General features: G+C 41.1%; 1 protein-coding gene across 2 annotated transcripts in view; it reads left to right on the top strand.

Moving 5' to 3' along the window:
* Positions 1-26,723, top strand: part of FMN1 (formin 1) — a 444,801-nt gene that overhangs the window by 190,985 nt on the left and 227,093 nt on the right. For both annotated transcript variants that reach the window (XM_080658928.1, XM_080658929.1), the window contains one exon: positions 4,607-4,668. In XM_080658928.1, the coding sequence (XP_080515054.1) occupies positions 4,607-4,668 (62 nt within the window). The remainder of the gene's footprint in view (positions 1-4,606; positions 4,669-26,723) is intronic.

Raw genomic sequence — 26,723 nt, 5'->3', positions numbered from 1 at the left:
GTAGGGGTGGCAATCAGGGGGCGGGGCCGGCTGGGGGTAGGGGCTGCAGAAGGTTGGCAGGCTGGCCCTGCCCCCTATTGCAGTGGGGGGTGCAATCAGGGGCAGGGTCAGCCAGGAGGAAGGGCTGCAGGCCTATAGTGGTGGGGTGGACCGATCAGGGGTGGCGCTAGGGGGGACGCAGGGGAGGCAGGGTTTGGCCAGCCAGCCCCACCCTTGACCAGCATGGGAGAGTCCTATTGGGGGGGTCGGGCCGGCCCAGGGGAGGGGCTGCAGGAGGTTGGCCACCAGCCCCACCCCCTGAACAAGCTGGTTTGCTGGCCACAGTGGATGTCATAGCAACCAGTCATTCTGGCATTATGGTTCGCTGGCTTTTTATATATATATAGATTATTTGTATGTCCTATTGACATTTTCTATAATTTTGTAGGCATTATTGATATATATATATATATGTGTGTGTGTGTATATATATACACACTCACACACATTTATATATTTATAGTATTATTTGTTTAAGTACTGGTACATTCTCCTTCTTTGTGGCTTGCCTTTTCTTTCTCTTATGGTGTATTTTTATGAAAAGAAGTTCTTAATTTTAATGTAGTGAAATTTATTATTTTTCTTAATATGTAATGCAGTTTGAATCAAATTCTTCTCTAGCCTGAGGTTTTAAAAAATTATGCTATATTATCTTCTAAAACAATGATGGCTTTGTTTTTTATAATTTAGCTCTTCAACAACTTAGAATAGATTATTATATGGTGTAAATTTGGAGTCCAGTTTCATGTTTTTCCATGTAAATATTTATTTTTCCCAACTCATAGTTAATGAAAAGATAATAATTATTGTAAACAAATATCTCCCATGCTACTCTGTCATATACCAAGTGACCACAGATTCGTGGTTTATGTCTGGGCTCTATAGTCTATTCTTTTAGTCTATTTGTTATCCCTGTGTCAGCACCACACCACTTTAATTATGTGGTGATAATTAAAAATAATTTGTATTAGGTGGTCTTACCTTTTATTTATTTTTTTAAAGATTATTTTTGCTCTTTTTTTTTTCACTTCTGTGCTTCAACTGGTATTTAGATTGAGCTCCTCAATTTCAAACAAAACAAAAACTATTAGAAATGTTGAATGGGATTGCACTGAATCCATAGATCAGTTTGAGAAAATCAACATCTTTACAATATCGAGTTTTACCAAAACATGGCTTGCCCACTACCTGTCTATATTTTCCTTTGTAATATATTTTAACATAGCATTTCTGGTTTCTCATGAGGTCTTACATATTTTTGTTAAGGTTCTTTCTAAGTATGTTGTCCTAAGCAGGGGCACTGTAAATGTTAAGTTTTATTTTTTATACTCTTGCTGGTATCAGAATTTTTATATATGGATTTTAAATCAAGCAACCCTACTAAATTCACATATTAAAAATCTAATATTCTAGAGAATCCTGGAATTTTCTAAATATACAATCATAGTAAATAATAGCTTTATTTTCCCCTTTCTATATATGTACATACATATACATGTGTATGCCATGTGTTCATGAGCATATTTGTTTTATTTTTTTCTTGTCCTACTGCACCTGATAGTTCCCTTAGGAAAACAAAGAATAAAAGTGTAGTAACATGTATTTTTGTGTTATGCTGAATCTCCTAGGAAAAATATTTAAATGTGTAATATTTGATATAGATTTAAAAAATTAATATACTATAGGATTCACTTTTTTTCTTTTTGGTGTACAGTTCTCTAATTTTTAACCCATGTATAGATTCATGTAACCACCATCATAGGATAGAAAATAGTCATATCACCCAAGTGGCCCTTTTTGTGCTGACTTTATATATATATATACACACACACACACACACACACTAGAGGCCGGGGGCATGAAAAATTGTGCACAGGTAGGGTCCCTAGGCCTGGCCAGCGATCAGGGCCAATCGGGGCCTTCCAGCTGCTGGCTGCAACCTTCCTTCTGGCTGCTGGCCAGGGCCTCCCTTCCCTAGCTGCTGGCTGCCGGCCAGGGCCTTCCTTCATTCCATGCCACCCCCCTGGTTGTCAGCGGACATCATAGTGAGCGATCGAACTCCCAGTCTCCTGGTTGAATTCCCGAGGGGACAATTTGCATATTAGGCTTTTATATATATAGATATATTTTTATTGATTTCAGAGAGAAAAGGAGAGGGAGAGAGAGATAGAACCATCAGTGATGAGAAAGAATCATTGATAATAAATAGGGATTGTACCAATTTGCACACCCACACTGGGGATCGAGCCCGCAACCTGGGCATGTGCCCCGACCGGGAATTGAACAGTGACCTCCTGGTTCATAGGTTGTTGCTCAACCACTGAACCATGCCAAACAGGCTGACTCTTTATTTTAAAAAAATATTACATATATTTTTATTTATTTCTGAGAGAGGAAAGGAGAGATAGAGAGAGAGCTAGAAACATCAATGATAAGAGAGAATTATCAATCGGCTGCCTTCTGCACAACCCCTGCTGGGGATCGAGTCTGCAACCCAGGCTTGTGCCCCGACCGGGAATCAAACCGTGACCTCCTAGTTTATAGGTTGATGCTCAACCACTGAGTCACACCGGCTGTGCTGTGCTGACTCTTTGTAGTCAAACCTTCCCTCATCTCTAACCTCTAGCCACTTCTTCTCTGATCTGTTTTCATCCCTATGGTTTTGTCTCATCCAGAATGTCATATAAATTGAATTAACAGTTAGCCTTCTGAGACTGACTTCCTTCACTCTACATAATGCCTTTGAGATTCATCTATGTTGATGTATGTATTAATAGTTCATTCCTTATTATTGCTGAGTGGTATTCCATTCTATCGATATACCACAGCTTGTTTATATATTCACTCGTTGAATTATGTGTGTCTTCTGGCTCTGTAACTTACTCAGTTTCTTCCTTTTTAATGAGGAAAATGTACCCACATCATAGGATTATTGTGGGGATGAAATGAATTAATACATGTGAAGTCCTTAGGTAATACCTGGTACATTGTAAGTGCTCAGTAAATATAATTCATTATTATTGTCCCCAATATTAGTAAAGATTTTGAGGTAGAAAAAAAGTTGATAAGTTCAAGGAATAGTAAGAAAGCCAGTGTGCCTGGAGTGTGATGAGCAAGTAAAACACAGGAAGAGGTATGTAGGAATCAGGTTCCAAAGGGCCTCATGGGCTGCAGAAGGGATTTGTGATTTCAGTCTGTGTGCAGCAGAAACCCAGAAATGAGTGATAATCTGGTTCGTGCCTTTAACAAATCATTCAGGCTGCTGTGAGGAGAACTGGTTTTGGTGGTGGTAAGAGAGAGCAGGTAACCTTTTCAGGTTACTTCAGTGGTCCAGGGAAAAGATGCTGGTGGCTTGGACCATAGTGGTGGTTGTGGGATGGTAGAAGTGGTTTGATTCAGGGCATAGTATGGATGTAGAAACCTCAAAATTTGCTGGTGGATTCCCAGCTCAGTGGACCACGTTCCCCATAAGAGCAGTGAAATGACTAGTCATAATTATCAACAGAAACACTCCTCTCCGTTATGGCTTTACCAAAGATTTCCCGCATCCACTTTGGAACTGAAACCTAGCCTTTCATTCTGAAATTCACTTGAAGAAATAACCTGTCTTTTCATACATCTTGAAATTACATCTAACTGACATTTTTCTTATTCATACTCACAACCCAGACCCATTTGTAAAAAACTGGCTTATGCCACAAAAACGTTTTCTCACAGCATTTTGCTCTGTGGTTCTCTGCAGCCTGCATAGTTCTGTGACCCCACATACTTAGCCGTATTGCTGGGAATCAAGTTGTCATAGCTGCTTCATGCTTAGCCAGGGAATGGTCGTTTTAGTGGTTGGCAGTTCCTGTGTACACTTGGGACTTATTGTTGGAATAAACATTATTAGACTCAGACTAAAATTGGACCAGGATTTTATTTTTGTCCTCCTTTCAACTTCAACTTACCCTACATTCTATTCTCTCACCCAAATGACAAATGGTCTTGACTTTCTGAAGTTGATCTAAAGATTAAAATCAGCCCTGGGTGCTTGCTTAGCCTTGCATTCAAATGGAGATTTTGAGGGTGGGGGAGTGAATGGGGGAGTTAAAAATTGAATTCTCTGATCTCACATAGAAAGTTTTATTTCCTGTGTGTCTGTTCTTAACACATCTGTATTTGTTCTCTGTGGGGCCTTAGCTTCCAACTCCTCCTTAAAGACAAACCCTGACCCAGTCTTTATCTGGAACACTCATCAAGCTTTTTTTTTTTTTTTAACCCTATCCTATCTGCCTAATTTGGAGTTTATGATAATTCAAAGTTTGCTAAATGGAAGGAAATCTTCCTTTTATCCTGAGCTCCTTGTCCTGTCTTGTCTCAGATGGCAACATCTCTTGTCAAATGAATATCAAATTGTGGCATTTATTTCCTCAGATTTTTTTTGTTTTTTTGTTTTTGTTTTTTGTGGGTTTTTTTTCAGTCAGTTTACTTGTAGAAGCACCTCTGGAATCTTGGAGATGCTCATTTGGAATTTTGTATATCATTTTGTGCTTCTTTGTAATTGGATTCTTTTGTGATCTTGCAGAATATCAAGCTGCTATTTTACACTTGAAGAGGGAGCACAAAGAAGAAATTGAAAACCTACAGGTATGTCTCTTTGATTCTATTGAACTGCTTACTGAGGCTGATTCTTAGTTTCCTCATGTGCTGAAGTAAACATGTCCCCTTTGAAGGCATATTTACCTGGACAGCACCTGCAGCTTGCACCTGCCAGTGGGCACTGAGTCTGCCCTGGGGATGAAAGCCTTGGACTCTGTTTTTAATATAATTCAATCCTTATTTTTTAAAAATACCACAAATGCATTAGCATGGGGAAAGAATTTGATCAGGAAAAATGATGGGCTTATTTGTAAAGCAGGAAAAATGATGGTGTATTTAGCCTTTTGCTGTTTATAAGAAGTATTTAAATAGTTATTTTTTGTAGGCACAGTGTAAATTATTTTGTTTGGCTTACTTCCATTCATGTGTTTGTATTTGTCTGCCTGTTAGCACATGCCTGCGATATGATGTCATGCAGATTAAGGCATTAAGGAAGTGAGCCTAGTAGGAGGAAGAGTTGTGTTGAGTTGTGTGTCCCCAGGGAGTGCTTGGAAATGGCTGACTTGATCCTCGTTGGCGAAGCTCAGAAAGACTGAAGCATCATTTCCTCCCACCATGTAATTGTCAACCCCTTATTTCTGGTGTTTGCTTGCTGTGCCTGTATCAGGAAGTTTCAGAGTCTTAATTTCAAATAAGTGAATATCGAATCAGGCACCGATTCTAGCTCACTGATGACTGGGTGGACTCCATCCCTCAGGAGAGGACAGTAGCAAACTTTAAATAAAACTTGGTGCTTAGTATTAACTGATTACTTGCTAACTCAATAACATAGTGGATCAGATATTCTCCTTTTCAGTAAGTGATAATGCACTTTTACAATAACTGAGACAACGTGTTAGAATATACATGAAGCCATTGCAAGTTGCAAAATGATCATTAAGTCGTATGGTGTATAAATTCACGCCACCCCCATCCAGGTGGGTCTAAGTATTTTGGAAGAAGGAATGAGTCTATTTCACAAAGAAATAAAAAGGTGGAAAAGTACCTCAATCTCCTAAGGGAAAAAGAGATGGAGGCCCTTATCTCCTTTGTTGCAAAATGCTCTACAGAGACCTCTCTTTCTTTATCTGTGTTCTGATGTGCAAAAGATTCTCAGCTGTCTCAGAGGAGCTGAACTGGGATTAATTTAAGAAACAGGTTGCTAACTCAAGTAGGTACAGAGCGGTTCTGTGAGCAGAAATTTTATGTAACAGCTTGGTTTTAAAAGTTAACACTAGCTTTCCACAGGCTGTAGACCAGCCCTGTTGAGGACTTTGACCGCTAACTAATATTCATAGAAATAGCAGGCGCTTACAGTTTTTGAGTTTTTACTTTGTGCTGGTCATTGTTTTAGACATTACATACATTAGTTTGTGTCATCTCCATAAAAGTCCTATAATCTTCCATCTCAAATGAAGGGAAGGTTGGAGAAGGGAAAGATAACAGTAAATGGAAAAGAAAAAAGTATATTGGAATTGTGATCTCTATTTAAAATAAAATCAGAACAAGGTATGACTGGCAAGAGTAAAGGTTAAAAAATGTTTCTAATTATATCTTAAGTGTTAAGTATCTCTGAAAGAATTATCTGCTCTTTAAGTGCTATTTCCAGTAAACTATAAAGAATATTTTTGTCCCATATTTGTGATTTACAACTAATTGCTGAAATCGTATGCCTGTGATTTATACCTAATTGCCATGGCATACCACTGTCACCAGGCCAGGGCCTGGTGCCCAGTCTGTACAGTTAACTGTAGTCCAGAACTGTTTTAGCAGTCACAGATAACCCTCAACAGGAAACTGGCAACTCATATTCTAGTTTTTATTGGCAAACAACATTTCAAAGATTGAATTAGGAATAAATATTTTAAAATATGCAGGGATTTCTAGCTGTGTTTTTTTGTTTGTTTGTTTGTTTTAAAGGAAAATATGTCAACAGTGGGTTTATTTTCCTGTACGTCTTCAACCTACAGGGATTGAATAGCAGGTATCCACTTCAACTGGTACACTTGTTCTCTGGTTTGCCACTGTCCCGCTCTGGGCCATTTCACTGGCCTGGCTCCTTTATGCTTTCATTAACCCCTGTTCTCTGGGAGAGGTTGAAAATACAGTAACTAGATTGGCAGCAACACAACCAGTCCGCACAGAAGCTGCGCATAAAACTGACAGTATCCTGGCCTGGCTGTCCTCGTGGGCACTCCCGGAATATCACCTCTACCTGCTTTAGTCTATAAAGCAACGAAGTCACAGGACTTGTGGAAAGCAATGAATGGGTGGGAGGACGGCTGTGGCGATGTTCATTTCTTAGTATGTGATTTCCATCAGCAGCCTTCAATTGCCTGTTAGAGTTTCTTTCTCCACTTACAGCTCATGGCCAAGCCAGCGTGTTTCAGGACTTCTTCAGTGTGCCCTTCTAGAATAAGAAAGATTTCATGGGTAAAGGACAAGGGAAAAGTTATTAATTATGTGACCAAATACAAGAATTGATATGTATCACATTTAATTTTTTTGAATGTTTTCAGAGAGTTTAAAGAAACAACATGATTCAATAAACAGAGACCCTAAATTCAGAGAACCTTAATTGTTCAATTCTCCGATCTGCAAAAGGGATTCTTACCAACTACAATAATTTGGTTGGAGGTTGACATTTTTAGCCCAGAGTCCCAAGTCTTGTAAGTGGGAGAGTATGGAGTTCCTAATCGCATGCCTGCCATTGTGGAGTGCTGTACTATAGAGAGGACACAGGGCTTGGTCTTGGTAACAGTTTTTCAAGATGTGTAGCAACTAACATACAGATTCCCCTTATCAAAAACATAGGTTTATTGATTATGTGAATGAATCCATTTCAGGAGTCTTATGTTTATATTTTTTCTACACAAAGTCAATGCACTTAGCTGACTTTTCTATTAAAATCTCTGGTAGGAGAGTGGTGGCAGGTTGAACTGCCACGACCTTCGTGGCGGAGTTCAGGTTCTGAAGGAGAGGCTGATGCACAAATGAAAATACTATACAAGAAATATGAATTTAGAAGGCATTGGGGCCAGGTGGAGCCTCTTTCTTGAAGAGACATACCAAAACTAGGTCCCGTCTGCTTTTATTCAGTTTTAGATACATATCTTGCCCTCAGTAAAGCACAGCAAACAGGTAGCAGACCGACCATCTCTAAGGTCAATAAAAATCAGTAAAGATCAGTAAGGTCCAGTAAACATTTACTTGGAGCCTATCAGGTCAGGAGATTGCTTCGAGCCACCACTATCTCAACACCAACAATCAATGCCTAATGTCAGCCCTGCTAACGCTCAGGGTCCATTGGCCTTCTGCGTTCCTTGGTGCACTCTCATGATAGTATTGGCAAGCGGTGGCTTCCCGCATTGAACATTGCCTGTGGCTTCACTATTTCGTGTCATTGATAAATAGCCACAGCAAAATTATTTGATTTTGTCCAAGTGTGCCCTTTCTTTAGCAAACTGTACCTTGAGAATTTATAATCACTTACTTCATGATCCTGGGCATCATCTGGTTCATTTTTCACTTTTAGATAATTCTATGGTACTGACTTTAATTTTAAAGTTACCACCTACCTTTACAGGTTTTCACTTATTTGAGAAGTTTTGCCTGTGGTAGCCATTGCACGAGTTCATGATGACTGGGTAGAAACATAGTTCATGACTACTGGGTAGAAACATACTTCAGATCTGCCCTTCCAAAGCATATGATAAAACTAAATCTTTCATGTTACAAATAAAGAGTTATTTCTGAGAGCTTGCTTAGGAGCCAGGTTTGAAAACCACCATCACAGCTGTGGTACAGGTTGTGTGACTGTAAAGCTGTGATTTTATTTTATGCATGATGAGAATGTGAAAGAACTCAGGTCTTTGAGCCAGGGCTCAGTTCAGCTCTTTGCACTGTGACATTAGGAAATGAATCAACTTCTCTGGGACTTAGTTTTCTCAGTTTTCACATCTGTACAATAATATTCATGCTGCGGATGATAATGTCCTTCTAGGATTGTTCTGCACAGGGTACACCCAATGGTACTGGTTATATATTATTTCTCATTCCTTTTCTCTGTGCAGATGTCCTTATGATTAAGCAACTTGAGTTTAGAGTGATCCTCAGGCTCTCTTGGTTGAGGACTTCCTTGAGACATTTGACTTATTCTTTTAGGGTGATTTTTCCATGATCTTTCAGCTGTTCTTCTGCCTCTGTGCTCTCTAGCAGGGTAGTCTATGCCAGGTTTCCCGAAGCTCATTCCACTGAACTGGGAGGCTTTGAAATGCTTCTTGACAAAAAGATTTCATGGTTGTATAAGTTTGAGAAATATCTGGTTCTCCTATTGGGACTTTACCATGTATAGAGAAGAACTACAAGAGAGAATATTGTATAACTTGTTTCCCACATAATTCTTTTCCCCTCAAATAACCTATGTTTTGGAATACTGTTCTAAGTTGATTTATATAATCTTATCATCTCAATGTAAGATTTAAGTTAAGTTCTTGAAGTGGTTTCAGCATCATTTTCATGACAACAAGGCCCCACACCCTGGGGGAGCAGTGATGTTTGTCTTTACATCTCTTAAAAGTACCTACCAAAGTGCTTGGCATATAGATGATATGCAAATATTTCTTATATAACAACTTGTGATTGAAAAATAATAGAACTGAACTTTTTTAAAAAACAATTTTACTTTGTTATTATTATTTTTATTGACTTCAGAAAGGAAGGGCGAGAGGGAGTGTAGGATGGGTAGGGCTTCTTTGGCTCTCTGCTTCCGAAACTTTGAAAGTTGAAAAATAACCTACATACCCCTTGTCTGGCTTTGAGCAGCTTTGGGTAATTTAAGAATATTGGTTTTTGACCAGTACTTTAAGCAGTTTGGAAATAGGTGCCATGGAAATGACAGATTGTTTTTATCTGTTTTTAAGTAATGTTCTTTGGGTTGTGGGATAGAAGACAAAGGACTAGCCAACAGTGACATTTCCTTTAGAGGAACCTTTTTCTTGTACCCCATTCATCATAACCATAGCCCTAAACTGAGGGAAAGTTTGCTGAGCGATGGCCTCTGGCAGGCCCTGCTCATTGTGCAATGCAGTCACACTTCTAATATGGTAACTCTCTCTGTGAAACGATCCAGGGATGAATGCCAAACTGGAAATTAACTTACCCTGTACCTTGCTGTCCCCAAGAGAACCAAATGGTATGTTGGCCTCCATGAAGAGAAACTTACAGGTTTCCTTACTTTTCTCTCTCTCAAACCACTCCACTGGTTACACATTGCTGTCGTTGAAACAAAATTGAGTGCAGACACTTAGGCTGATACAGCTTAAATTTATAGAGACATAAATCCTGAGCCTTTTCCATTTATTATGTTCTTTGTTATCAACACAATACATTTAAATCTGTTAATTCCTGGAGATTACTGCAATGGAAAAGGAGTAATTTATAGGACAATAAACAAAACTTTCACAAAGATGAAATATAATGATTTCATCAAACCCTTATGGTATTCCCCTAAGTGCTGATATTAGTATAATTCATTACTGAGATGCCAAAAAGAAGGAAAGAAAATTAAATGTTGAGAAATGTTTTAATTCATTGTTTCATTGTGGGTGTATAATACAATATTATGAGTTTAGTAGACTTGCTGGTTCACTGGTGTTGAGATGCCTTTTAGGCCACTGGCTACCTCGAAGCCTGTAGATATCTTTGGAGTCAAATTTTCATGAAAAACACAAAGCAATTAATTCCTTGACAGACTTAGCCCAGGAGCCCTTTGTTTCAGCCTTCAGGGTGCTGTCTTGCCCCATGTGAGTCAGACAGTATGTCAAGCCGTGCTTGCTAATGGAGGGAAGCTGGTTGTAGAACAAAGAATATGTGTATTACTCATTTGTGTCATGGAAGCTGATGCAGGTTGTGTATGCCCCCTTCATGCACCACCTGCCCCAATCATCTTTCCTGAGTCTTAAACTCTAAACATGAGCCACTCATGTGGGCCAAGATAATTTTCCTTTTTGCAATAGTTTTTTTTTTTTTTTTACTTTAGGTGACAGGCTGATATTGCAGTAGGTGACCTTCTGAGTGTTATCCTTTGCTTTCTTGACTCTTCATAAAGGAGGAAGGAAGGTATGTTAGCGCCTGTGGGGGTGCTTCCTTCTCTCCAGACTTGTTTTGCCTCACCCAATAATTCTGTGAGTTTTCTATAATCCTATACCATTGGGTGAATAATAGATTCTTCAGCTATAAATTAAGAGTGTAGGACTAGGTGGTCTAAGTTTCCTTCCACTTCTAAAGTTCTATTACTGTGGACTGGGCAAGTGGTTCCATGTATCTGCTTCAACTCAATCTAAAAGACTTGGAGGTCCCTGTGTCCCACATTACCTGCAACAGTGCTAGGCAACTGGTCAAAATATAATGAACTAGAGGCCTGGTGCACAAAATTTGTGCACGGGGGGCGGTCGGGGGGGGGGGGTCCCTCAGCCCGACCTGCACCCTCTCCAATCCGGGAGTCCTCAGGGGATGTCCACTGACAGATTAGGCCTGCTCTCCATGGGGAGCAGGCTTAAGCCACTGTCTGGCCTCCCTTTGCAGGAGGTGACCGGGCTGATCAGGGGAAGGTGCCGCCCCCATCACCCCGCTGCTGCTGCCACTGCCGGCTACCACAGCTGCCAAGGTGTTTTTATCAACATGGATTCCAGTCCCTTCACCACGAAAAAATGACAACTTTCTTAAGGCATTTTCAAGATGTCCCTTTCATAGGATATGACATTTCTTTCTTTTTTTTATTTTTTATCCTCACCTGAGGATGTTTCCATTGATTTTTAGAGAGTGTGAAAAAGAGAGGGAAAGACAGAGAGAAACATCAATGTGAGAGGGATACTTCGATTGGTTGCCTCCTGCATGAGCCCTGACCTGGGCCCCAGCCAGGGAGGAGCCTGCAACCTAAGTACATGCCCTTGACCAGAATCAAACCCGGACCCTGTGGTTGGCAGGCCAAGGCTCTATCCACTGAGCCAAACCAGCTAGGGCAGGATATGACATTTCTTAGCCCCTCCAGCAGCGGACCTTCGTTTTTTCCTCCAGGAGTGAGGTGGAAAAACCCTAGATCACCTTCTTGGATTCTTACTACGCAAGTTCCCAAGAACACTGCGAATGGCGTACTAGGAGCTTAGCCAATAAGCGGTCAGAAAAGGTGTTTCCTCTGCAGCTCACATGCAGAGGCGGGACTGCCAGCGCGCCCCGCTTGCAGGCCTATTCTCTGTGGGCAGGCCCTGCTCTCTGCTCTCTGCAGGTCTACCTGCTTGCCGCCACCGTGGCTGGCAGGCAGGCCCCACTCTCTGCTCTCTGCAGGCCCTGCTCCGCCTTGCTGTCTGTGGGCCTGCTCACAGCTGCGGCAGCTGGCAGGCCCTGCTCCACCCTGCTCTCTGCGGGTCTGCTCGCCACGGTGGCGGCTGGCAGGCCCTGCTCTCTGCAGGCCTGTGCCATCCGTGGCTTGCCTCACAGTGCAGCAGTCCCCTCCCACCCACCTGCACAAATTACCTCCTGAGTCATCATGACTGTTACGGCATCCTGGCTAATTTGCATATTACTTCTTGATATATATATATATATATATATATATATATATATATATATATGCACACACACACACACACACACACACATACATACATACACACACACACACACACACACACACACACACACTAGAGGCCCGGTGCACAAAATTCATGCATGGGGGCGGGTGTCCCTCAGCCGAGCCCGCACCCTCTCGAATCTGGGACCCCTCGAAGGATGTCCAATGGCCCATTTAGGCCCAATCCCAGCATCAGGCCTAAACGGGCAGTCGGACATCCCTGTCACAATCCAGGACTGCTGGCTCCCAACTGCTGGCCTGCCTGTCTGCCTGATTGCCCCTAACTGCTTCTGCCTGCCAGCCTGATCACACCCTAACCACTCCCCTGCCAGTCTGATTGATGCCTAACTGCTCCCCTGCCAGCCCAATTGCCCCTAACTGCCCTCCCCTGCCAGCCTGGTCACCCCTAACTGCCCTCCCTTGCTGGCTCAGTCACCCCTAACTGCCCTCCCTTGCCAGCCTGGTTACCCCTAACTGCCCTCCCCTGCAAGCCTGATCCCCCCAACTACCCTCCCCTGCAGGCCTGGTCCCAACTGTCCTCTCCCCTGCAGGCCTTGTTTCTCCCAACTGCCCTCCCCTGCAGGCCTGGGTTCCCCCCACTGTCCCCCCTGCAGGCCTGGTTGCCTCCAACTGCCCTCCTCTGCCAGCCCAGTCACCCCTAACTGCCCTCCCCTGCAGGCCTGATCAACCCCAACTACCCTCCCCTGCAGGCCTGTCCCTCCCAACCACCCTCCCCTGCAGGCCTGGCCCCCCCCAACTGCCCTCCCCTGCAGGCCTTGTGTCTCCCAACCGCCCTCCCCTGCAGGCCTGATCCCCCCAACTACCCTCCCCTGCAGGCCTGGTCCCCCCAACCGCCCTCCCCTGCAGGCCTGGTCACCCCCAACTGCCCTCCTCTGCCAGCCGGGTCACCCCTAACTACCCTCTCCTGCAGACCTGGTCGCCCCCAACTGCCCTCCCCTGCAGGCCTGGATGCCCCCAACTGCCCTCCCCTGCAGGCCTGATCCCCCCCAACTGCCGTCACCTGCAGGCCTGGTCCCCCCAACTGTCCTCTCCCCTGAAGGCCTTGTTTCTCCCAACTGCCCTCCCCTGCAGGCCTGGGTTCCCCCCAACTGTCCCCCCTTCAGGCCTGGTTGCCTCCAACTGCCCTCCTCTGCCAGCCCAGTCACCCCTAACTGCCCTCCCCTGCAGGCCTGATCAACCCCAACTGCCCTCCCTTGCAGGCCTGGTCCCTCCCAACTGCCCTGCCCTGCTGGCCTGATCGCCCACAACTGCCCTCCCCTGTTGGCCATCATGTGGTGGCCATCTTGTGTCCACATTGGGCGGCCATCTTTGACCACATATGGGCAGCCATCTTGTGTGTTGGAGTGATGGTCAATTTGCATATTACCTCTTTATTATATAGGATGGTTGCTGAGTGTTCTGAGTGGATATTGTTAGAAATGCCTTCATGATTCACAGTATTTTGGTAGAAGCTATTTTTGAGGTAGTGTTAGGAGAGCCACAGAGCTCTTAAATTTGTGACACCATCAAGCACAACCCCCCAAAAGTTTATTTTATCAGCTCTGTGTTATTTAAAATGTCATCTTTGATGGATTTTAATGAGCATGTATGTTCTAACTTTACACATTTCCTGTTGTCTAATATCCAGGCCCCTTTCCCTGTTTGTGTTGATTGCCTGACCCTGTAGCCATCTGAGTTGGTGACTCTGGTTTGGAGCATAGAAAAGCTGGGTAAAAATGTCCACATCTACTTTTTCCATAGTGTCATGAGTACCAAGCAAAAGTCTCCTGGGCTTTTAGACTTTTGTGTACTTCTGCATTTCTTTTCCTTTCCTTTTTTCCTTCCATTCTACTATCTTTTCTTGGGCTGTTGATGGGAGAGTGAGGGCAGCAGTGTTGAAAGGGTGTGTGAAAAATGAGTTCTTAGTTTAAAAAATTGGGTGTGGTTTATGTTACAGGACATTTTTAGGAAGGGGTGGGAAGAAAGGATTTGATTTTTAGAGTTTAAATGCTGAGTGCCCTTTGCTTTCTGACTTGATTGGAGATGATTATAACCATAGTTGTATGTGGAGAACGAAGGAACGACACAGCCAGGCACAGTGCTCGTGCTTCATGGGCACAATTTCTAATCCATGGAGAGACTCAGAGACCTGAAGTGCTATCCTGAGTTTTCACAGCTGGTCAGTGTAATGGCAAGATTTACTCACCAGGTCTGTCTGGTGTCTAAACCTGCTCCGTTTCCACTGTCACCTTGTCAACTGGTTTGATTCATTTTCTCCAGTATAATGATTTTTCTAATTTTTTTACTTACCAGCTTCCTCTTATTCTGTGGCAAAGATGTTTATAGATCATCCCCTATTGTTACCCTATACAAGCTCCTTGTTTGATAAAACAACAACAAAATCCTACAATGGGGACATTTGTGTGGTGCTGGGAAAGGGAAAATAGCAACAGAGTCTTCTTATTTCATTGGTTTCAGAAATGACAAGCTCTTCTTCCCTTCCTCCTACATAAGCACAGGAGAAAAGAGCAGATAGATTGCTTTTCACCTTCATTTCTTACAACTGGTCCTGAGCCCAGTTTGAGGAAGAGCCTCTAGTATTTGTCACCATAATTTTGATATTTGTCTGTGTTCATCTTAGAGATTTGAAACCTGAGTCTCAGAGAAATCAATTTCTGAGACCATAAATCAAGTAAGAAAACACTGGGGGAAAACTTCTGTCATTGATTTCTTCATTGATTTCTTCAATTTAAACATGGGGCTTCTTAGCTGTTTTTAAATCTTATTTTCTCCAACAGAGCTCCCAGTATTACTGATTCCTTAAGCACAGGGATATACGGTTGTCCCCTCTGCTGTCACTTATTTGTAGGGAATGCCAATGCATGATAAATGGCACCTGTTGCCTCTTCTAATAAGTCCAACCTCATGAGTTTTGGAATCCATAGTGTGAATTTATTGTGTCTTTGTGTGTACACACAGGTATGCATGTGTATGCTTTGACCGTTTCACAGCAACTCTGTGTCCTAGCTTGCTCTGTGTCCTAGTGGTATTTATTGATCACCTACTATGTGCTGGAATTAAATGAGGATCAAATGAATTATTATGCCAACCCTATGAGGTGGCACTCTTGACTTCTGCACTCAACTGCCTATGGAAGTTTCTACACCTTGAAGGTCCTTGCCTAGAGAGTATTCATGACATGTCCTTATTTCTTTGATCTGTCCTTGGGTAGAATATTGGACCTTAAAAGTTATGGACTTCAGGAGAAGAATATGTTAAAGAATAAATCTATATATTGAAGTCATCTAGTCATTCATTGAAAGAAATGCAGCATAACTCTAGGCAGATCAGCTGAGTAGAAACACAGATGTGAAATCTTCCTTCAGTCTGAATTCTGTCTTCACTATCTGCTGGATGTGTGGTCTTGAACTAATTATTTAAACCTTTCTGAGTTCAGCTTCTCCTCTGAAAAGTGGTTGTGATGATATCTTAACTTGGTGGATAGGACACTGATTGCAGGTGTTGTGATCGTTAAGTATGGGACCGGAAGTACAATGGCAAGTGGTAGATGTCCAATAAGTGGTAACTATTGCATTTGTTCTGTGGAGCAGCAGGTTTCATTTACTTTAAGTCAGTGGCTGTTGAGTATTTTATGGTGGCAAAGTTCTCCCAATATAAACCATGTACCTATATAAAAGAAAACATTCTGTGATTAATGTACACTTAATGTTTCAAAGAGCATTGCTTTTAATATTTTTGTTATAACAGTGTTATCATTTTTATTACTGCTGCCATGATTTTATGAAGAAAATATCTGAATATGTAAAAACACCCCAATAGTTATAGCATAGATTTGGGGGGCCCTGAGGAAGGTGTTGCATTTGCATTTCAAAATTGTTTTTGCTGTGAAGATTAACTTTCTAAAGTATAATACTATATAATAAAAGCCTAATATGCTGGTGTCTGGTTGACCGGTCAGCTGTTCAACCAATCAAAGTGTAATATACTAATGATATGCTAAGGCCACTCAACCACTCGCTATGATGTGCACTGACCACCAGGGGGCAGATGCTCCGACCGGTAGGTTAGCTTACTGCTGGGGGGCCGATCGGGACTGAGCGAGATGGGCCGGACACACCCCGGAGCCCCCCTGCGGTCCCTCCCCAGCCCTGATTGTGCACCAGTGGGGTCCCTCAGCCTGGCCTGCACCCTCTCACAATTCAGGACCCCTCAGGGGATGTCAGAGAGCCGGTTTCGGCCCCATCCTGCAGGCCAGGCCAAGGGACCCCACTGGTGCATGAAATTGTGCACTGGGCCTCTAGTTTTATATGCTAACTGTGCTTTTTATTGTTTATCTTTTACGTAATCAAATACTAATTGAGCATCTGTTAAATATAAGAGATGTGCTAGAGAATAAAACCTCACTTAATGATGATAGCAATAGCAACTAACACTTATTGCCTATTACTATATACCAGACACCATACTCAGCACATACCCTGGATTCTGGACTCAGAGATTACCATTTAATTAGGAGAATAGAATTTGTACTAGGCTGAGAAGCAATAACTAAATGACAACTTAAACTAAGGCAGCTTAAACTAAGTTTTTAATATTAGCTAATATTAGGACCTATGCTAATGTGACTATTAGTATCTAGAATTTATCTGCTTTTAATGTGTTTTGTGAATTTCAGATCTTACATCTCAACTAAGATTTGTGAAGTCTCAGATTTTAGTGATTGCCAAAAATGAGTGGCAGTTTCTTTTACTGTCTCTGGAAACTGCTGTAGGTATCTCTGTAAAAATGGTTTATGCTTGTTTTGTTTTAATACTCTGTATGGTATGACCTCTACCTATTTCAAATAGATATAACACATATAATTGAAAGTATCAATTGTGACAGGTATATTGCATCATGTGTCCCTTTGTGTGATAGGTAATCTGGGTATTTTACAATTATTTTAGAAGCCATTTCCCAGTCTCACCACTGGAGGTCAGCTTGACCCCTTTTCTCTTAACAGTCAAGTAGATTTTCTTTTGATGATTGAAACAGCATTCCAGTTCAGAGCTATGCCAAAACACATGAAAAATAAAATTTCCCTTAGCTTATTTCACAGAACAGCATTCACATATATGTGCATATAGGTCTGTACTCATAGGCATAATGCTTAATGTACTTACAGAAGCAATATGTGATGTGTTTATGCATACACACACACATACACACACTCTCACACACATACACACATACACTCTATATGACAAAAGACAAAGAGCCACCTAAAAACAGTGCCTAATGAAATTGGTTATCTGTCTTTCATCTAAGAATGAAGTCATCAAAAGGAAATTAGAGGTCTCTCTATCATTCATTCATTCATTCATTCACTATATATTAAGTATTGGGTGTCAGGCCCTGTACCACCATAGATGCTGGAGGGAGCAGAACAGACATGGTGCTTACTTTCTGGTTCTAATGGTGATGACTGTAATAGAGTATCATTATCAGTCAGAGAGACAGATATTAATAAAACAGCTACTCAATAAATATAATTAGATGAGTGCTTTGGAGAAATATATAGAACGAGATGCTTATGACAGGCTATAATGTAGATTTGGAAGGTCAGAGGAGGATAATTTTTAGGAAGTGGCATTTAAGCTGAGGTCCAAAGGGTGAATGGGAGCGTGGCTGGTTTGAAGGACTGCAGAGAGACAGTGTGACTGGAGCAGGAAGTGACAAGTAGGAGAAAGGCTGGGGTGAAGCTCTGGAGTAGCATACTTCAGACTTGTTAGGATGCATCTCAGAATAAAAAACGCATTTCATATTGAAACCCAGATTACATGTGTATGTGTGTCTATATGAGAAATAATTTTATTAAACAAAATTTGTCTAATCTGATCTCCTGGTATGTTCAACTCTCTTTAAAAAAAAATGCTGTGATAAAGCATAAGGTGGTTTGCTATCTGACTAATGGTTCATGGACTGCAACTTGAAAAACAGTGAAGTGGAGGAGGGCCAGAGGCAAGATTCTGGAGGGGTTGGTTGGTCTTTTTAAGGCTTCCCAATTTTATCCTCAGAACAATGAAAATCAGCTAATTCTGAGCAGAGGACTGTGTGACATAAATAGATTTGGGTTTTCAAAAGATCCCCCTGACTGACCTATATCTGCTGCAAATACATAGATATAATAACAATTTGAAGTATTAATTGGAAGAACAAATTAATGTTTTTTTCCATTTTTTATGGAGTTTATCCATCTGAAATTGCTGATATTTGACCTAATTTAACTGATAAAATAGAAATTTCGTATGGCTTACTCTAATATAGTCACACATAAAGGCAAGGAGGTGAATGTGTGCTGGAATTTTTTTCTCTGGATGGACTATTCTCTGAGATGTTCTTGGGGCCTCACACATGGATTGAGAGACTGCAGCTGAAAATTCATCAGGCATTGCCCATGGGATAATGACACTGATATATTTAACCGTATTTCTTTTCAAATTAGAATTGTTGAGCCCTCTCATGACTCTTGTGCCCCATGTCACTCACAAAATAATTTTGGTGAGCCATTTTCCAGTATTCAGGTAATCTATGAAAAATAAAATTGCTAAAAATTATTTATACAACTTAAATTAGCATTCCCTGGTCTAATGAACAGGCTGAATATATCATTGCTCTTTCTAAATGAGCCCAAACTGATGTTTTACTCCATGAAAAAAATACATAATTGTGACCTATTACTGATCAGTTTGGACTCTGTAATACAGGTTTTTGTAAAATTATCTGCATTTTTGTTCCCTCATAGACCTTTTATAGTAACATGTTCACTTCCAAAGTTAGAAGTTATAGGACTATTATATTGTATGGATACAGACACAGGAAAATGATAGAAGATTAGGAAAGTGAATTAGATATCTCAGTTACATTCCTTTCATATATTTTCACTAAACAAATGTCTCTGACTACTTCCTTTACTTCCCTCGCAGATACCAGTTTTTTTACATAAATGAAATTTGAAAACTAACATATTAAATAACCTGGGGGTCTTTTATTATTTAAATTTTATTTTCAGTTAGTCCTGCTATAAATTTATGAATGTTATCCCTGATCATATTTTTTCCTATTTAAAACTTGTATTATAGTTTCTAACCACATGATCTTCTAACCCTCTTTAATAATGAAACTGTAATTCTTTTTATGCACAAAAGGGTTGGGTTTTTTTGGTATTTTATTTTCAGCACATAAAATAACATGGGTTCTAATGGTGATGACTGTAATAGAGTATCATTATTTTTGTATGAAATTCCCACTTTGCAGAGTAGTGGCTCAATCTTGAAGCTTGATTGCCAAAAGCAAATGGAAACTCCTTTCCTTTTGCTATAAAACAATGGTGGACGAGCCCAGAAACAAGGAGGGGAGAAAACAAGATTGCATTACAAATCTGGCACATCAGCCACACTAGTAAAATCAAATCCAATGTTGTTTTATGACTCTGAATTTATGTGAGTGCCCAGGATCAAAGGGCTCGAATCCCACTGGACTACAGGGTCCATAGTTCATGGCAAAAACTCATCAAAAAGAACATTTTAGTCGTTTAAGCTTTTCATTTTAATCAGCCCCAGCAATAAAAGAGCCTTTAGGTGTCCAAAAACATTTTGCAAGATCAAGAGGTGGTTCTCTCGCTCTTGGAGGCGGCTTTCTTATTGGATCCATATAATGCCTGTGGCCTCAGAGTGTCAAAGGGCCACTGCCTCCACATTGTTTGCCCTTGTGGGATGGTTTCTTTTGGTTCTTCTGACTGTGTATTATGTGATAATAAATTATGGTGTCTGACGGAAGGACCATAAAATTTTCACACAATCTATCAAGCGATTGCAGCCATTTAGCGTTTGGTCTCTGACAGCAAGCCAGTACTTTGTAATGTTTAGACAGAAACAGAGTCTACCGTGGCCTCTTGACAAGTGTCTAGAGAGAGCCCTGCGCCTGAGAAAGCAGCACAAGGCTTCAGCGTCAGACCCAGCCTTGAGTCATTGCCCTAACACTTCGGGTGATTGTGGTTTCAGACAGTCCACAACTTGGGGATCCTACCTTCACCACCAGAGTACATAGTCCAGACTATGTAGTGAAATATTTGTAAAGTTACCATCCAGCAGCAAGAACAGATGTGCACTAGGTGTAGATTAGGCCTGGAACCAGCGGGGCCAGCCTTGCACTGTTCACAGGAGATCTGTGTAGGTGAAGGGGAGAGCTGCCCAGTCAGGAACAAATTGATAAGAAAATGTCCTTGAGAAGGTGAAGGAGGGTGAGATCAGGGACTCTGGAGGCTAAGTTAACTGAGTGAAAAAGGGAGCATTTATTTTAAGATAAGAAGGCAAAAGTTTTAAAATGAGTGCCTTTGATTATAGACTATTGACACCCTCATTTCTTTGCCTCGATTTCGTTTTTTTGGTGTGTTTTTTTTTTTTAATCCTCTCCCGAGGCTATTTTTTCCCATTGATATTTAGAGAGAGTGGAAGGGAGAGGGAGAGACAGAGAGAAACAGCGATGTGAGAGAAACACATTGATTGGTTGCCTCCTGCATGCCCCTGACTAGGACCAGGAGCCTGCAACCGAGGTACATGCCCTTCGCTGGAATTGAACCCAGGACCCTTCAATCGAAGGCTGATATTCTATCCACTCCACTGAGCCAAACCGGCCAGGGCTCTTTGCCTTGTTTTTAACTTTGGTCCCCCTGCATAGAAAAAGAAACTCAAACAGCGAATATTTGTCCACCAGAGCTCCTTGATGCCATCCCCTACCACCCCTTCTGCACATTTTCTCATCCCTTGCTCTTTTTTTGGCAGGTGCCTTCCCCCATTTCTAATGATAAATTCAGCCATCCTTTACTTTGAAATCCCTTCGCTTGACCACTCTGCTTCTTAGAGCTTCCATCTCTCCTCTCACTGGTAAAGTTCTCAAACCTTAGTTCCATGCAGACGATTCTCGCACCACTTGCTATCTGTAATCACTGTTCTGAAACAGCTGAGACCACAGATGCAGTAATTATGAACTCTTTTGGTCCCTACCACTCTTCACTGATTCTAGAGTGTCAGTGTTAAAATCTCCTCCCTGGACATCTGAGACACTGAATTCTCCTGTGCTTCCTCCTCTGAGTGTCTCTACATCTTACTTGCTGTCACTCAGTTCTAATTCTGCAGCACCCCCAACAGTGACTCTCCAAAAGGTGGCCTATAGTTACCTGACTTTCTATGCATTGTCTCTTGGAGATTTCATTTATTGCTGTGTAAAGGCTTTTCAGACCTAATTATTTGGATTCAAGTTTTCCTGAGTTCCAGCTCCAGGGAAATTCTAGTTTTTTTTCTAGAAAACCTACACTGGGAAATGTTTTCAGTATCACAAATTTAAAATTTCCAAATCAGATTACCAAAAATTCTTATAATACCCTGGGTTGAATGGACTTGTCTGCCTATGACTCCCCCCCCCACACACACCCACCTTAAACACAATACAAACCATCTCTTTTCTTAGCTGCCCTATACATTTAATGTTCCGCTTTTCTCTTAAAAGTAAAAGTCCTGGCCAAAAAATCTCAGGTGCTTCTTTGGCAACTCCTAGCCCCTCACCTTCTAGATCCAGTTGATTGCTAAATTATGCTAATTTTAGCACCCTGGTCTCTTATATACACTTGTTCCTTGGCACCCTGTGCTTTCATCCTAAATGTAGCCCTTCTCATAGCTTGCCTGTATTCCAGCCATGTTATAAATTACTTAAAGATCGTTGTTCCTCTCTTAAACACCTGTGGTGGCTCACTATTGCCTCAGGTGAAGTTCAAAGTCTTTCACATGGCATTTAAACCCTAAAATCCAATTCAAATGTATGACTTTAGTTTTCTCTTCCACTAGTTGCCTGTGCTTTCCCATCACTCTGCCTTTTTCTCCCACTTGGATTGCTCACAGTCTGCTCACCTTTTGCCAATCCTTTGTAGCCTGGCAAGGGTTCATCCTCATATGTGAAACCATCTCTGATTGCCCAGGGCTTCCTCTTCTGAAACCTCAGGCTCTCATTCCTGACCCAGGCACATAGCAGACTCTCATAATCATGAAAGCAGCGGTGTTGCCCCTTCCTTCCACCCCCAGTGCTGAGCACAAGAGGGACATAAACCTTCAGTAAATAGCACACAGTTGAGTCTACCATCACAGTAATGCACGCATTAATGCATAAATCAACCACTGGTTGGTTTCCCTTTTTATTCCTCTGTAATGGAAACTGGGTTTAAACCAAAGTGATTTTACAGGCAGTATTCTTCAGTACAAACAGAGAACTATACAAAGAAAACTATGTTCCCAGAAGGTTTTTAAAAGACATCTTTTTTACAGTTTATGTTTTTCTTCGGGGAGAATGGTGTTTATTGTTTTTCATTGTCTTAGATGCGCATTTATCACATGTTGCCTATTTAGACAGCTTCTGATGAGGGATCATTTGTATTCGTTTAGGTTAAAGCAACATGGACTCATTTGAATTTGTGGTAACTTGTTAACCCTTGCATTCTATAGGTGGGGAATTGAAGGCTGAAAGAGCTGATCTTAGAATGGAGTTTAATGGTTTTCAAACTTCTCTTCCTCAGTGCCCTTGAGGGAAGCAGCATGCCTCCAATAGGACAGGGGTCTTTATCGTCAATGAAGGCGACCACCCATTGAGGTTCACCTCTGGTTACTATACTCATTAGCAGTAATAGAGCCCAAGAATCTGTGGGCAGCTGATAGCAGTAGCATGACTGGAAGTCAGGATTTGTCCCAATCCAGTGTTTCATCACTTAAGCCATATGGAGACGGTTCTGCCAAAAGCAGAGAAAGTGTTACCAGCAATTAAGTGATGGGCAGAGAAGCTGCCATGCAGCCCTTAATGGTGGGCAGTCCTGAGTACATGCTATCTGAGGTTTCAAATGACATGTTTAAAACCACAGTCTTCAGCCACACGAACAAAATTAAACAAGGTTTTTTTAGGAATGCACAAATCAATTGGAGGAAAATAGGGCTACCTCTTCCAAACGTTTAATTCGTTTCCAACTTTGTTGATTTTTAAGTTCAGACGATTGTCTAATACTTTTTTTTTCTTCTTTCCTCACTTTTTATCTCTGCAAGATTAAAAATGGCTTCCAGGGTTTATAAATAGGCGTTTGAGAGATTATGTCATAATTCTCAGACAAGATTTTCTAGATTTGTGAGATACGGATCAGTGTCCAGACTGCCTCTGTTCTATTGTGACTTAGACTCCACCATTGGATTCCCATAGCTTCACTCACTCCCTGCTCATTAGCAAACTGATTACCTAGTGTGTGTGTGTGTGTGTGTGTGTGTGTGTGTGTGTGTGTGTGTGTGTATATATATATATATACAGATATAGATATAGATATATATAGATATATATATATATATATTTCTAAGTGGAGAGACAGAGAGGCTGCCAGCTGTCAGAAATACCACTTGGGGCAATTTTACATCCCCCACCCCAAACCTGCAACCAAGCACCACCCTTAACAAAGGACTGTTACTGAGAAGTTATGAATGTTGCCAGGGGATTTTGCATAGCACCCCCTATCCCTCCCCCCCAAAATCAGCCTTAAAACCAGGCATACCCAGAAACAAAAAGACTAATGTTTTCTTCTTCGTGAGCCCCAATGTTTAGTGCTGGGCTGATCAGCGTTTTCTCTGCCGGTACATCATGTTTGGATTGCACTGTACACTTTTATTCTTACCTGTGCTATGTTGATATGAAACTCTGAAAACACATGAAAGAAAAATATAAAAAAGAAAGTGACTTGGAAGAAAATTGGCATTTGCTTTTATATTTGGCAACGACAGTTGAGGTTGGGGTATGTTTAACAAAGTAAATCTGGACCAAGAAAAATGATCTTCATGCCAATCTTTATAAAAATCAAAATTCCTTTCTTTCAGACACCTCAGCCATTCTAATCTGTTTCATATGTGTATTAATACTGTATTCAAGGGCATGCGATTGGAGCACCTTCTGCTCTGGGCAGTGTGGGAAAGGTGATGGTCCAACACCGAGATTCCTAGTAATCTAAATATTTAGAATGTAAGTAGGTTGTAATTATTTAGAATAGACGACTGGCGTGGGTACTTGAGTCAGTTCATTTTTTCATGAAGGGTGCATGGCACGACCTGGCACCTATGAGCTCTTGTAGCTGACAGGCCCAGAACATGAGAAAGCAGCGCATTGATGATGTGAAATGCTACAGCAGTTATGTAGTGATATAGACGTTTTATAGCTGGCCCTGTGTTTCATTAACCTGTATATTTAGTTAATAACTTTAGAATGCCTTCTGAAGAAATTACATATGAGTTTTCAGGTAATAGTGCCCCTGTCTTTTTACATTATTAATATGTGTAGCCGTAATATTTAAAATGGAAATATTGCTGGGTAGAAAAATAATTACAGCCAGCCATACCCTCTGTCAAACTAAATTTAAACTTTGCATAGAATAGCTAAACATTAATTTTGAAACTATTTCATGAATTATGCTCTCTGTTTGGTCAGTTAGGGAAGAAGAATACTGATTTAAATTCATATCTTTCAATTTCTGGAAGAAGTAAAATAATGTAATTCTTATAATAATTATCCTTTCAAAAAACACAAATTATGGTGATGAATATCAATCAAAAGTAGTACACTAGATTAACCCAAGGGGAGGTGGAGTGGGGGAGGAAAACAAGAATGTGGTTTGTCTGTATTCCAGGAGAAAAGAATTAAGTCAAAATGAGATCTGGCCCTTTCCAAGTTCTTCTGTGTGCATCATACTTGAGTGTAATTTCACATGCATCTCTATGTTCCAAGTATCATTAAACATCTAGTAATCAGAACAAATGTTCTGCCAAATTCCATTTATTTTCTTAACTGTTTAAGGCATTGAGCACCCCAGATTTATAAATATATAATTAAAATCCTCATTAAAAAAAAAACTAGATGGGGGATTTACATTTTTCTTAATCTATGTTTACACAAAGAAAGAGATCTGTTTTTAAATATTACTTCAGATCTTTGTGAGCTCAAATAAATCAGCGTGATACTTTTCTAAAAAACATGGGTATTGATGCCCTGTAGTCAGGAAGTTTCAGAATTCTCTTGATGCTCAAAAAGAACATTATTCTGTTTCCCTGTGTTTTCAAGACTATGAGCTTAGGTGCTGTGGATGGACTTTATCATTGTGTGCTGTCAGACCACATGCATCCTCAATTGCAGATATTCCAAATGAAGCAAGCACAGCTCTGGAAATATCTGTGCCTCTTCTCTGATGGATGTATAACCGGAGATGTTTGATAAGCTTTATTGTTACATACAGAAACTCGAAAAGAGCCTAGCCATGGTGAAGAGTAAACCTGTCACCCACATTATCGTGGGTGCAGTTTGAAAGTTCTTTTTGTTGATCCAGGCATTTATATGACCCCTGTTCTAATCATTTTGGTGTCTGTTCCAGCAAAAGAAAATTGGAAACTAACTCATAACACTTGGAAGCACATGGAATAAAACATGTCTGTGGGTTCCTCAATTATTTCGAAATGGAAATGTATTGGGAACTATAAAAATTCTTACCAATAAAAGATTGTGCATTCACAATGATGACATTATGAATGTCTTTGGAGTAGAAGGTTTATTTTGACTAATTTGGGGTCCGTCCATTTGTCATCTCTCATTTAGGCCCTGAGCATATTGTAAAGTAATCAGGCCTGGAGGTCCACCGGGTGAAACAAACTTACCAGGTCTGAATGGAGCTGGGCCTGCATCTTTGGGCTTATGAGTGCTGGAATTGCATGAGACTTGTTGGAAAGAACGTGGTCTCCAACAGCTATGCACTTATGACCTAGAACCTCACTGAGGGCTAATAGCAGTCACCATATAGATTAGAGGCTTTTTAATCATACATGTAACAGGGCTTACATGGGTGCTAGTCAGAATTTCTGCCCCATTCTCTTCCTTTTGCTATGAATGCAATAGTCATAGGCACAGTAGCTTTAGTGACTTCTATAGGTTGGCTAGGGGCATTACTATCTGATTGCCTGCTACACACCAGACACTACTCATGGTTCCAGGAATGCACAGTGAGCGAGGGAGACAAAATCGTGAGTCCTTATAAAACTGATCTGTTTAGAAGGTGGAAGGAGGAAGAGAAGCTAACACAGTAGTAGGCAGAATAACCACCAACGTAGGAGGAGGACCAGAGAAAACAAGAGAGGCCACTTTCAAGTTCAGCTGCAGAGTCCCATCAAATTGGGTAACTCGGGAAGTTATTAGTGATTTTCGTCAGCATTTTTCAGTATAATGGAGGCGATCTAAATCAGGTGTTTGAAAAATTACACAAAGGGTATGGTAAAGATGCAAAGACGTATATGATTGGCTAGCCACTGTACAACTGAAA

This window comes from Plecotus auritus (genome assembly GCF_963455305.1).
Source record: "Plecotus auritus genome assembly, chromosome: 1".
NCBI classification, from domain to species: domain Eukaryota; kingdom Metazoa; phylum Chordata; class Mammalia; order Chiroptera; family Vespertilionidae; genus Plecotus; species Plecotus auritus.
Note: the sequence above shows the minus strand (reverse complement) of the source record. Positions and strands in the feature narration are given on the sequence as shown.